Source organism: Neoarius graeffei, chromosome 24, assembly GCF_027579695.1.
Source record: "Neoarius graeffei isolate fNeoGra1 chromosome 24, fNeoGra1.pri, whole genome shotgun sequence".
Taxonomy (NCBI): domain Eukaryota; kingdom Metazoa; phylum Chordata; class Actinopteri; order Siluriformes; family Ariidae; genus Neoarius; species Neoarius graeffei.
Genome location: NC_083592.1, coordinates 16755981 through 16768723, shown reverse-complemented (window position 1 = coordinate 16768723; position 12743 = coordinate 16755981). Strand labels below are relative to the sequence as shown.

At 39.9% G+C, this 12743-nt stretch overlaps 1 protein-coding gene across 1 annotated transcript in view; it reads left to right on the top strand.

Annotated features, from left to right (window-relative positions):
• Nucleotides 1-12743, top strand: part of cfap251 (cilia and flagella associated protein 251) — a 35200-nt gene that overhangs the window by 5591 nt on the left and 16866 nt on the right. The window contains exons 3-16 of the mRNA XM_060907622.1: nt 1663-1772; nt 3465-3573; nt 3663-3743; nt 3835-3912; nt 4025-4066; nt 5279-5478; nt 5646-5834; nt 8339-8589; nt 9920-10071; nt 10343-10516; nt 11218-11402; nt 11599-11713; nt 11818-11981; nt 12171-12261. Coding sequence (XP_060763605.1) covers nt 1663-1772; nt 3465-3573; nt 3663-3743; nt 3835-3912; nt 4025-4066; nt 5279-5478; nt 5646-5834; nt 8339-8589; nt 9920-10071; nt 10343-10516; nt 11218-11402; nt 11599-11713; nt 11818-11981; nt 12171-12261 — 1941 coding nt within the window. The remainder of the gene's footprint in view (nt 1-1662; nt 1773-3464; nt 3574-3662; nt 3744-3834; nt 3913-4024; nt 4067-5278; nt 5479-5645; nt 5835-8338; nt 8590-9919; nt 10072-10342; nt 10517-11217; nt 11403-11598; nt 11714-11817; nt 11982-12170; nt 12262-12743) is intronic.

The window sequence follows — 12743 nt, the reverse complement described above, 5'->3', positions numbered from 1 at the left end:
GTTGGCCTGCGGTGGAATGTAAACACTGACCAGAATGAGTGACACAAACTCATGGGGGAGTAGAAGGGTTTACAATGAATGAAAAATGATTCCAGGTCGGGAGAGCAGTGTTTCAGGATCACTGACATATCACTGCACCAGCCGCTGTTTACATAAAAACAGATTCCACTGCCATTTGTTTTACCAGAGAGATCTGTGTTACAGTCTGCTCTGAAAAGTTGGAAGCCAATCAGCTGCAGCACAGAGTCCGGTATGAATCTGCCACGTCTGTGAAACATAAAACGGAAGATGAAGAAAAGTCCCTGCTTCTCCCCACCAGCAGCTGAAGTTTGTCCAGTTTGTTGTACAATGAGTGGACAATGTAGAGAAATATCGAAGGTAGTAGAGTGCAAAGTCTGCACTGACAGAAGTGCACGAGCACACTACCACGGTTGCTTCTCCTCCAGCGTCTCACTAAGTGAGCAAACTTGAGAGCACCTTTGACTAGAATGTCCAATATTTCCATGGATGACACCAGAAAAGTTGGTAATAAGTCTGAAGGAGTTGTTTCTCTTATGTTCATGAGTTCTCTGGTGAAAGAGCTTCAAGTATTGCAGCAGTGAACTGAGTTTATGAAGAAAATAAGACAAAACAATGTGCACCAACATACCAAGGCAGCCATCCATGTTGCCCTCTTGGTGGAGGCACTTTATCCTGGTCAGGATCTGAGCCTGTCCCCAGTACACTGGGCATGAGGTCAGAATACCAGTCCAGCACAGGGCACCACACACATATTCAGTCCTCGGGGTTAGTTTAGCATAGCCAGTTCAAGTACAGGCATGTTTTTTGGAAAGTGGGAGTAAACCCACACGGACATGAGGTGAATATGTGAAAATCCATACAGTTTTGGAAACCAGTGTTAATCTAACTTGAGTCTTCTAACTTGCATTTGTCACGGCCCAGAGGCCACAGGTGCAGATTGGACCCAGTGACCAACTACCAAAGACTAGAAATGAACTGAGGCGTACCTGATGAGTAGGCTCATGAGGAATCATGAGCCTACTTATCAGGTACGCCTCAGTTCATTTCTGGTCTCACTGAGTGAGCAAACTTGAGGGCACCTTTGATTAGAATGTCCAATATTTCCATGGATGATGCCAGAAAAGTTGGTAATAAGGGCATTGGAGTTGTTCCTTTTATGTTCATGAGTTCTTCTCTCGTGAAAGAGCTTTGAGTATCGCAACAGTGAACTGAGTTTATGAAGAAAATAAGACAAAACAATGCGCACCAACATACCACAGGAAAAAAGAGAGTCCTGAGTCAAAGGCCCAGTCAACAAATCCCAAAACACGGCAGGCAAAAATCTTAATCCAAAAAACATAATCTAAATCAGGAAACCAGAGAAGGCCAGCAGAAGGAAAAGAAACCAAACTAGAACGTGAACTTGACTAAACGTAACAGTGAGTATTTATCCGCCTTGTGTAATTCTCATAGTGTTTATATAGAGTGGCTAACAGCAAATGCGTAGCAGGTGTGCTAGCACAGCGTGGGAAGACTGGGGAAAACGCGGAGTGGAGCGCAAAAGCGCAGGTCAGGATTTGGAAGTTCCAGGCTAGATCGTGACAGCATTAGCTAATTTTTCTGCTCCATGCTAATGCTTCTAAATCTGATGTTTGTCCACAGGGTCACTGCAAACCCATTTCTTGCCTGTGTGTCAGTGAGGACAGACGCTGGATTGTGACTGCTGAAAAGGGCCACGAAAGTCTTATGATCATATGGGACTCATACACAGGGTATAACATTTTGTATGAATCAATTCACCATAACACACTGGTCATATAATTAGAATATCATGAAAAAGTTGATTTATTTCAGTAATTCCATTCAAAAAGTGAAACTTGTATATTATATTCATTCATTACACAGACTAATATATTTCAAATGTTTATTTCTTTTAATTTTGATGATTATAACTGACAACTAATGAAAATCCCAAATTCAGTATCTCAGAAAATTAGAATATTACTTAAGACCGATACAAAAAAAAGGATTTTTAGAAATGTTGGCCAACTGAAAAGTATGAACATGAAAAGTATGAGCATGTACAGCACTCAATACTTAGTTGGGGCTCCTTTTGCCTGAATTACTGCAGCAATGCGGCGTGGCATGGAGTCGATCAGTCTGTGGCACTGCTCAGGTGTTATGAGAGCCCAGGTTGCTCTGATAGTGGCCTTCAGCTCTTCTGCATTGTTGGGTCTGGCGTATCGCATCTTCCTCTTCACAATACCCCATCGATTTTCTTTGGGGTTAAGGTCAGGCTAGTTTGCTGGCCAATTAAGAACAGGGATACCATGGTCCTTAAACCAGGTACTGGTAGCTTTGGCACTGTGTGCACGTGCCAAGTCCTGTTGGAAAATGAAATCTGCATCTCCATAAAGTTGGTCAGCAGCAGGAAGCATGAAGTGCTCTAAAACTTCCTGATAGACGGCTGCGTTGACCTTGGACCTCAGAAGACACAGTGGACCAACACCAGCAGATGACATGGCACCCCAAACCATCACTGACTGTGGAAACTTTACACTGGACCTCAAGCAACATGGATTCTGTGCCTCTCCTCTCTTTCTCCAGACTCTGGGACCTTGATTTCCAAAGGAAATGCAATATTTACTTTCATCAGAGAACATAACTTTGGACCACTCAGCAGCAGTCCAGTCTTTTTTGTTTTTAGCACAGGCGAGACGCTTCTGACGCTGTCTCTTGTTCAAGAGTGGCTTGACACAAGGAATGCGACAGCTGAAACCCATGTCTTGCATACGTCTGTGCGTGGTGGTTCTTGAAGCATTGACTCCAGCTGCAGTCCACTCTTTGTGAATCTCCCCCACATTTTTGAATGGGTTTTGTTTCACAATCCTCTCCAGGGTGCGGTTATCCCTATTGCTTGTACACTTTTTTCTACCACATCTTTTCCTTCCCTTCACCTCTCTATTAATGTGCTTGGACACAGAGCTCTGTGAACAGCCAGCCTCTTTAGCAATGACCTTTTGTGTCTTGCCCTCCTTATGCAAGGTGTCAATGGTCGTTTTTTGGACAACTGTCGAGTCAGCAGTCTTCCCCATGATTGTGTAGCCTACAGAACTAGACTGAGAGACCATTTAAAGGCCTTTGCAAGTGTTTTGAGTTAATTAGCTGATTAGAGTGTGGCACCAGGTGTCTTCAATATTGAACCTTTTCACGATATTCTAATTTTCTGAGATACTGAATTTGGGGTTTTCATTAGTTGTCAGTTATAATCATCAAAATTAAAAGAAATGAACACTTGAAATATATCAGTCTGTGTGTAATGAATGAATATAATTTACAAGTTTCACTTTTTGAATGGAATTACTGAAATAAATCAACTTTTTCATGATATTCATGATATATGACCAGCACCTGTATAACATTTTTGGAAAGCATGAAGGAGGTTGTCACTGCATGTGTTGTAGGATCCCTGTTCGCACCATCTTTGATTGCCACCCTGAGGGTGGTGTAGCCACTGTGGCATTGTCCAAGGATTCAAAATATCTGGTGACTGTTGGAGGTGGAACAGTGCAGGTTGGAGGTTTGCTTTAATATGAGCTACATTCATTAGATTTTTTTATGGATGTTATTATTTAATCAATGGATTTTAATGTCAATCACAGAAAGTTTGTATCTGGGACTGGACTAATGAGACTGAAGGTCCAGAATGTCAGGTTGACATCAGCCCAAAGCTTGGTTGCCAGGTATGTTGAACATTCAAGTATTTTATGACCAGCACATCTAAGCGCTTTGTGCCACAATTTGGAGATTGTCTCATGTTTTATTCCTTTCTAGAAACATATCTCATTCAACCCTACTGACAGCTTTCAGCTACTCAGTAACAGTGCAAGTCATGTTCTCTTTTACACCTGGGTGAGCATCGGTTATAGCTATGTATTAACTAAATGGTGTGTGTGTATATATATACTGTATTTTTTGTAGTAATTAACAATATTTCTTGTTTAATTACCAAACATAATTTAAGGATAAAGGAACTATGCGATATGAAGTCCCTGAAATCTTCAAGGTAAGGCCTTTCCTGTTTCTCTACTACATACATATCAAGTTTCTCTATTGATTACTTTGTTTATTAATTCACCATTCACTGAGTATGGCATGAGATGCCTTTTCTTGCCTCTAAGTATAGTTATACATATTGATACCAAATGAGATACCAAATACTTTAAAGGAACAGTCCACCGTACTTCCATAATGAAATATGTTCTTCTCTGAATTGAGACGAGCTGATCCGTACCTCTCCGAGCTTTGCGCGACCTCCCAGTCAGTCAGACGCGCTGTTACTCCTGTTAGCAATGTAGCTAGGCTCAGCATGGCCAATGGTATTTTTTGGGGCTGTAGTTAGATGCGACCAAACTCTTCCACGTTTTTCCTGTTTACATAGGTTTATATGACCAGTGACATGAAACAAAGTTCAGTTACACAAATTGAAACGTGGCGATTTTCTATGCTATGGAAAGTCCGCACTATAATGACAGGCGTACTAACACCTTCTGCGTGCTTCGACAGCGCATTGATACCTTCACTCAGGAGTTGTACCATTTTTTTTTTAGACAGGGCGGACGGACCAGGGCATTCGCCCGCCTGGCCATGCCCGACGAGGAGCGCTCTCGGCCGGCTTGGGAGGCAGATGGCAGCCCCTCCTGGAAGTGTGGTTTTACCATGGGCCTCATGCGGAAAAATGACAAAGTCCCAATTTTACCATGGGGCTCGAGTTGTACCATTTTTTTAGACAGGGCGGACGGACCAGGGCATTCGCCCGCTTGGCCGTGCCCGAAGAGGAGTGAAGGTATCAATGCGCTGTCGAAGTGCGTAGAAGGTGTTAGTACGCCTGTTATTATAGTGCGGACTTTCCATAACATAGAAAATCGCCACGTTTCAATTTGTGTAACTGAACTTTGTTTCATGTCACTGGTCATATAAACCTATGTAAACAGGAAAAACGTGGAAGAGTTTGGTCGCATCTAACTACAGCCCCAAAAAATACCATTGGCCATGCTGAGCCTAGCTACATTGCTAACAGGAGTAACAGCGCGTCTGACTGACTGGGAGGTCGCGCAAAGCTCGGAGAGGTACGGATCAGCTCGTCTCAATTCAGGGAAGAACATATTTCATTATGGAAGTACGGTGGACTGTTCCTTTAAAGCAATTAATCTAAAATATAGGACTACCATGGGTAAAATATTGAACGCTTGAAATAATTTTTTTTTTACCACTGCAGACATTCAAAACACCAGTGGGTCACTTTAGTCAGTCTGTCTTCCATGTTGGAGGCATGCAGGCTTTCTCATGTACACTGGCAGGGAATATCGTGGTGTTCGATGTGCTGAGGTCAGGCACAGGACAACTGCAGGCAATAAAAGCCACCAAATTAATTCCACTGCAGAAGGATGGGATTACTGTCATGACATGCTGTGACAGGTACACACATTCACTGTTTGAAACAGGCAGAAGAAATTAACTTAAAATGTTCAAATGATAAATATGGAATTTTTTTAGGAATTTAAATCTGTATATAAGATAATAAATTGTAAATTTGCAGTATTTGTATGTATTTGTATGGTTTTTTTTTTGTCTTTTCTCTGCAGCTTTATTGTGACAGGTGATGTAAGAGGCCACATCAAATTCTGTGATGAAAACTTCAAGATCATCAGATGCTTTAATGACTTCAATTTGGATCCCATCACATCCATTTCCCTGTCGAAGGAAATTCCTACCTCAAGCAGTGTTTCAAATACAGAAGACTGCACCTTGAACACTGCACCATTTGTCAGTAGGTAAGAGCTGGCTGGTACAGTGTTGCTTGAAAGTTTGTGAACCCTTTAGAATTTTCTAGATTTCTGCATAAAGATGACCTAAAAGATCATTAGATTTTCACACAAGTCCTAAAAGTAGATAAAGAGAGCCCAGTTAAACAAATGAGACAAAAATATTATATTTGGTCATTTATTTATTGAGGAAAATGATCCAATATTACGTATCTGTGAGTGGCAAAAGTATGTGAACCTTTGCTTTCAGTATCTGGTGTGACCCCCCTTGTGCAGCAATAACTGCAACTAAATGTTTCCGATAACTGTTGATCAGTCCTGCACACCGGCTTGGAGGAATTTTAGCCCATTCCTCTGTACAGAACAGCTTCAACTCTGGGATGTTGGTGGGTTTCCTCACATGAATTGCTTGCTTCAGGTCCTTCCACAACATTTTGATTGGATTAAGGTCAGGACTTTGACTTGGCTATTCCAAAACATTAACTTTATTCTTCTTTAACCATTCTTTGGTAGAACGACTTGTGTGCTTAGGGTCGTTGTCTTGCTGCATGACCCACCTTCTCTTGAGATTCAGTTCATGGACAGCTGTCCTGACATTTTCCTTTAGAATTCACTGGTATAATTCAGAATTCACTGGTCCATCAATGATAGCAAGCCGTCCTGGCCCAGATGCAGCAAAACAGGCCCAAACCATGATACTACCACCACCATGTTTCACAGATGGGATAAGGTTCTTATGCTGGAATGCAGTGTTTTCCTTTCTCCAAACATAACGCTTCTCATTTAAACCAAAAAGTTCTATTTTGGTCTCATCTGTCCACAAAACATTTTTCCAATAGCCTTCTGGCTTGTCCACGTGATCTTTAGCAAACTGCAGATGAGCAGCAATGTTCTTTTTGGAGAGCAGTGGCTTTTTCCTTGCAACCCTGCCATGCACACCATTGTTGTTCAGTGTTCTCCTGATGGTGGACTCATGAACATTAAGATTAGCCAATGTGAGAGAGGCCTTCAGTTGCTTAGAAGTTACCCTGGGGTTCTTTATGACCTCACCGACTATTACACGCTTTGCTCTTGGAGTGATCTTTGTTGGTCGACCACTCCTGGGGAGGGTAACAATGGTCTTGAATTTCCTCCATTTGTACACAGTCTGTCTGACTGTGGATTGGTGGAGCCCAAACTCTTTAGAGATGGTTTTGTAACCTTTTCCAGCCTGATGAGCATCAATCTCCTTTGTTCGTACCATGATACACTTCCACAAACATGTGTTGTGAAGATCAGACTTTGATAGATCCCTGTTCTTTAAATAAAACAGGGTGCCAACTCACACCTGAATGTCGTCCCATTGATTGAAAACACCTGACCCTAATTTCACCTTCAAATTAACTGCTAATCCTAGAGGTTCACATACTTTTGCCACTCACAGATATGTAATATTGGATCATTTTCCTCAATAAATAAATGACCAAGTATAATATTTTTGTCTCATTTGTTTAACTGGGTTCTCTTTATCTCCTTTTAGGACTTGTGTGAAAATCTGATGATGTTTTAGGTCATCTTTATGCAGAAATCTAGAAAATTCTAAAGGGTTCACAAACTTTCAAGCACCACTGTAGGTTCGAATTGGCAGGTGAACAAATTGGTGAGAAAATGGGAAAATTGGTTTTATTAGTCTACTGTGGTATCATGTCCAAGACCCTCGAATTGCCAGTTGTTCCCTGTGGACCTTAATTTTTTAAGTTGGATATGAACCAATTTATTCAGGACTGGTTCACAAGAGCATTTACAGAATAAAGGTGGTATTCATGAAAATCCTGTTGGTTCAGAAAAGCATTTGTATCCTGCAAGTATTTGCATGAATGTATCTGTGAGGAGACTCTTATTTGAACCTCAGCTGATAAGTATAATTGGCTTACTTATTTCAATCTCACACATGAATTAATACAACCAACCAAACAAACAAAATAAAAAAGCATGCTATTTAGACTAAGCATCATGGGCCAGATTCAACTCTGAGTAACAGTTCAGTTCTTCCAGCCAAGTATGCCATGGGATTGCAATACAGTCCACCCTTTGATGTGAGGAAGGGTTGACATTAAAATGTCTTGTATAGGAATTTTACATGTGTGCAACATTATTTTATCAAACACTTGGATAATGAGAGAAATACAAAAACATTATTTTGCCTTTGTCATGAGTAATTTCATGGTTTTTAATTATTTTGTGACATTTGTTTTTTTTTTATTTTTTGAGAAGACTATTATTTAAAGATAAGAAATCTGATACGAATTAATTTATAAGTTTTCTACTTGTTTTAGTGAAAATTGCATGTAATGTTTTACTGTATACAATATTTTTGGTGATTCATTTTAAAGGTTTCTGATCATTCTGAAGTTGACTGTGTATGAATTCTGTGTATGAATGTTATGATGTGATAACTTTCACTGATAGTATTCTAGATAATACTGATTTCATATTGCCTTATTAAGCCCATAATGTCTGTTTTACTTTTATAGAAATATTGTCTTTTCTACTGTGAGCGCAGCTGTGATGCATGTGAATACACAAAGCAGAACTGTTCAGACTTTAATGAAAGAGCATCCTGAGCCACTGCATGCAGTAGCCTGTCACCCTGAACATCCTGTTGTCGCTATGGGCAGCCATAGTGGCATCCTGAATATTTGGGACTATGAGCACAAAGTGACTGTCTACAGCAAAATATTCCATAAATATGAGCAGATCCACTGCATTACATATGATCCTCAAGGTGAGTGTGTGTGTGTTTACAGTAAAAAAGAACCTTAAATGGTTTATATTTCAGTAGCCAGAAATTGACACACGTAAGACAAGGCACCTTTACATTTACACTGACATCTTTACATTGACAAAACATTTTTTAAAAACCTGTACTGTAAAAGAGGGTGGCACGGTGGTGTAGTGGTTAGCACTGTCGCCTCACAGCAAGAAGGTCCTGGGTTCGAACCCAGCAGCCAACGAGGGCCTTTCTGTGTGGAGTTTGCATGTTCTCCCCATGTCTGCGTGGGTTTCCTCTGGGTGCTCTGGTTTTCTCCAAAGAGATGCAGGTTGGGCTAATTGGTGGCTCTAAATTGACCGTAGGTGTGAATGTGAGCGTGAATGGTTGTTTGTCTCTATGTGTTAGTCCTGTGATGACCTGGCGACTTGTCTAGGGTGTACCCCGCCTCTTGCCCATAGTTAGCTGGGATAGGTTCCAGCTTGCCTGCAACCCTGTACAGGATAAGCAGCTACAGATAATAGATGGATGGATAGATGGATGGACAGTAATGTAAAAGAAACGCATATTAAATAATGCACTCACCTTGTTTGCCAAATTGAGTGAAGAAGATTCTGGAATATGATCATGATTCCATTTGAAAATATATTCTTCATCTCATCTCATCATCTCTAACTGCTTTATCCTTCTACAGGGTCTCAGGCAAGCTGGAGCCTATCCCAGCTGACTACGGGCGAATATATTCTTCAGATTTCCCTAAAATATCCTTACATGTCCTAATATCTTTAAACACACACACACAAATATACCCATTCAACCATTTAGCATTTTGAACATTCCCATTGCATCTTACCCTATTCATATTTACAAATGTGAAATTTCTATCCAGGAATTAATCATGAAATAATATAGTTTTTCTCATCTCATCTCATCTCTAGCCGCTTTATCCTTCTACAGGGTCTCAGGCAAGCTGGAGCCTATCCCAGCTGACTACGGGCGAATATATTCTTCAGATTTCCTTAAAATATCCTTACATGTCCTAATATCTTTAAACACACACACACACAAATATACCCATTCAACCATTTGGCATTTTGAACATTCCCATTGCATCTTACCCTATTCATATTTACAAATGTGAAATTTCTATCCAGGAATTAATCATGAAATAATATAGTTTTTATAGTTATCAAATCCGCTTTCTGAGAAGAGTGAAACTGAGTTCCTAAGAAACCAGACAATAGGTCCAATTCACCCCATTCAACCCCTATTTACACCCCTTCCCCAATTTTGCCATAATTTAGTTGGTCCTAAATCTGATCTGCTTTGTTTTTTGCTTTGTCAGGCTTTCACTTGGCCGTAGGCTTTGTCAGCGGAGTTGTGAAAATTCTGGATCTATGTACTTTAAAAGAAGAAGGAGAGAGGAGTTTTAAGTACAGTCATGACTGCATTACCCATCTCGCTTTCTCCCACAACTCCTCCTACCTGGCTGCAGCGGTTAGTGCACATGCCACGCTCCTGGTAAAACCTATCCAATTTAAATTGAACCAGTTGCACTCAATTTCCTTTTTAGTGCTTTTAGAGCAAAACTATACAACTATATACAGTACGTAACTATATTTAAAATGTATTAATTGCTACTATGTGTGCACGCGCGTGTGTGTGTGTGTAAAACACTCATGGCATTAATTAGTAATACTTATTGAGTCTATATGTACTCCATATATAAAGCAGGAAAAAATTTAAGATAAATAATTTTCTTCTCCAGGACACTGGGAACGCTGTAATGGTGTTTCATGTTTGCCAGGAAGACTCTCAGTATGTGTGGCAGTACCTCGGGAAGCATCGCTCTCACTACAAGCCCATTCAGGATCTGCTGTTTGGGGTGTACCTGGACAGTACTAAGCCACGTCTGCTCTCCTTGGGCATGGATCGCAGACTAGTCAGTATCTTGTGGAATGTATTCTAAACAAAGTAAAGAATAAAACGCCAGGTCCAAAGTGGAGGATTATTTTTCTCTAACAGAGCATTGCAAAATGTTCTAATTCTTTTATACCTCTGCAATTTGCCAGAACTTACCTTATTTTTATTAATTAAAGAATGATTAATAGATTGTACATTTTATCAGTTTATTGTTACAATTAATGTTGTAGAACGTATACTTGGGGCAGTGGTAGCTCAGTGGGTAAGATGTTGGACTTCTGATCAGAAAGTTCAAATGAACACAAGGCACAAATTTAGCCAATGTTCTCAATAAAAATAGGTACATTTCAAAATACCAGTGTCCTGGTCATAAAAGCAATGTTTGAGGAGATTAATAACCATTTTTCTATACATTTGAGAAAATAACACTTACTACCAAGCCCAGGAACAAAAATTGTAGTATATAAATGTTACAGTGTCCTTTTTGAAATATAAATTAATGTTTAAATGTAGTCACTGACAAATCCTAATTTTGAGGCTCTTTTTTTTTTTTTGCCCCAAGTTCAAATGGTCAGCACATTAAATAGAGATACTATCAGTATTCTATTTCTACACAGGTCATTGTGTGTGACAAACTTTCTTCCAAATGTTATTCATGCTCAGCCTCTCAGTCTGTGTACACTGCTGATGTCAAAAGGCTGTTCTCTATGCCCTCTTTAGGTTGAGTATGACCTGCAGAACAGCAAAAAGGATGAGTTGTTGATCCTCAGTTCAGAGCGCATCGAGCAAAGTGCCATACCCACGTGCATGGCCTGGTATCCACCATTAACCAAAGAGCACTTCTTACTTATTGCATCTGACCTGTACAAACTGAAACTACTCAATGTTACCACGAAGATGTGCAGGTCTCTGTTCTTTCTTCAGCCAAGATTTGATCACTGAATATAACTTAGATATATTTTATATTTATTGATGATAATTGTGGAAGGATTTACCCCATCATATATACAGTAAGCCAAAGAAGTAATGGTACAGTACATATGACTGTATTTAAATGCGAAAGATAACTAAGGATTTGTGGTTTGTTTGTTTTTTAAATAGAAAAATAGTCCTTGGGCCCACATATGGTTCTCCTCTAAAAAAGATGCTGATGCTGCCACCATCTAAAGATGGGAATCCTAATTCATATTACATGGCTTATATAATACAGGACAAGGTATGTAGAAAATGATTTAAAAATGATTGCTGGACTGTTTCCATTTGGATGACCCATTTTGTAGTCTATTTGGCCTTCAAAGACGATTCTTGTCTTTGTTCTAGGTTGGGGTACAGATACTTCCTCTTGATGGTAACCCACACAAGTCCTCAGCACTGATATGCCATCCTTCAGGGGTCTCGCAGCTGGCTTGCTCTCATGATGGCAGATATATTTTCACTGCTGGTGGTGAGGACAGGACTGTCTTTTCATGGGAGATCAACTGTCTGTAAGTGCAGTAGGGTATAGACATTACATTTAAAAAGTGTAGAGGAAGTCAGTGGTTATATATTTCATAGCATAGACACATTTGCATGAAACGTTTGCTATTAAATGTGACACTTAGAATGCATTTAGCACCTATACACTGTTTGCTCATTGCCCTCATCCAATAAGAATTCGCAAACTATCTCCACAGTGCGTTAGAGGCAACCGCTGGTTTGGGAGGAAAAGACCTGATTCCGTTTTACACTCTTTTAGAAGGAGGAAGAGATGGAGAGCTTTTTAAGGTAAGGGCAAAAACATCCTGCAATTACAAAGTATTTCCTTTGAATAAGAACTGTAGGTCAATTTGAATGTTTACATTAATTGGGGGGAAAAGAATAGGATGTACAGTTGAACTCAAAATTATTAGCCCCCCTTAAATTTTGGAACATTTTCCCAAATATCCTCCAAATGTTTAAAGCATTGATAAAAATTGATATACACAAACAATCACCAGTACTATTCAGATGTTTGTGGTGCATTTTGGAATATGAAATTAGTTTTAGGCTGTCTTTATATGAAATATGGTAAAAATGAGTTGGTCAAAAATATTAGCCCCCATGTGGATTCTTGCTTTTAAAACACAGTTAATTAACCAATCAGCTTTTAAACAATACCTGTGCAATCAATTGGCTTCCTAGCAACACCTGTAGTCAATTGGCTCCATTCAACAGTTTAAAAGGACTCCAAGGAACAGGGCATTTGAATGAATGAGGAGGATTACTAT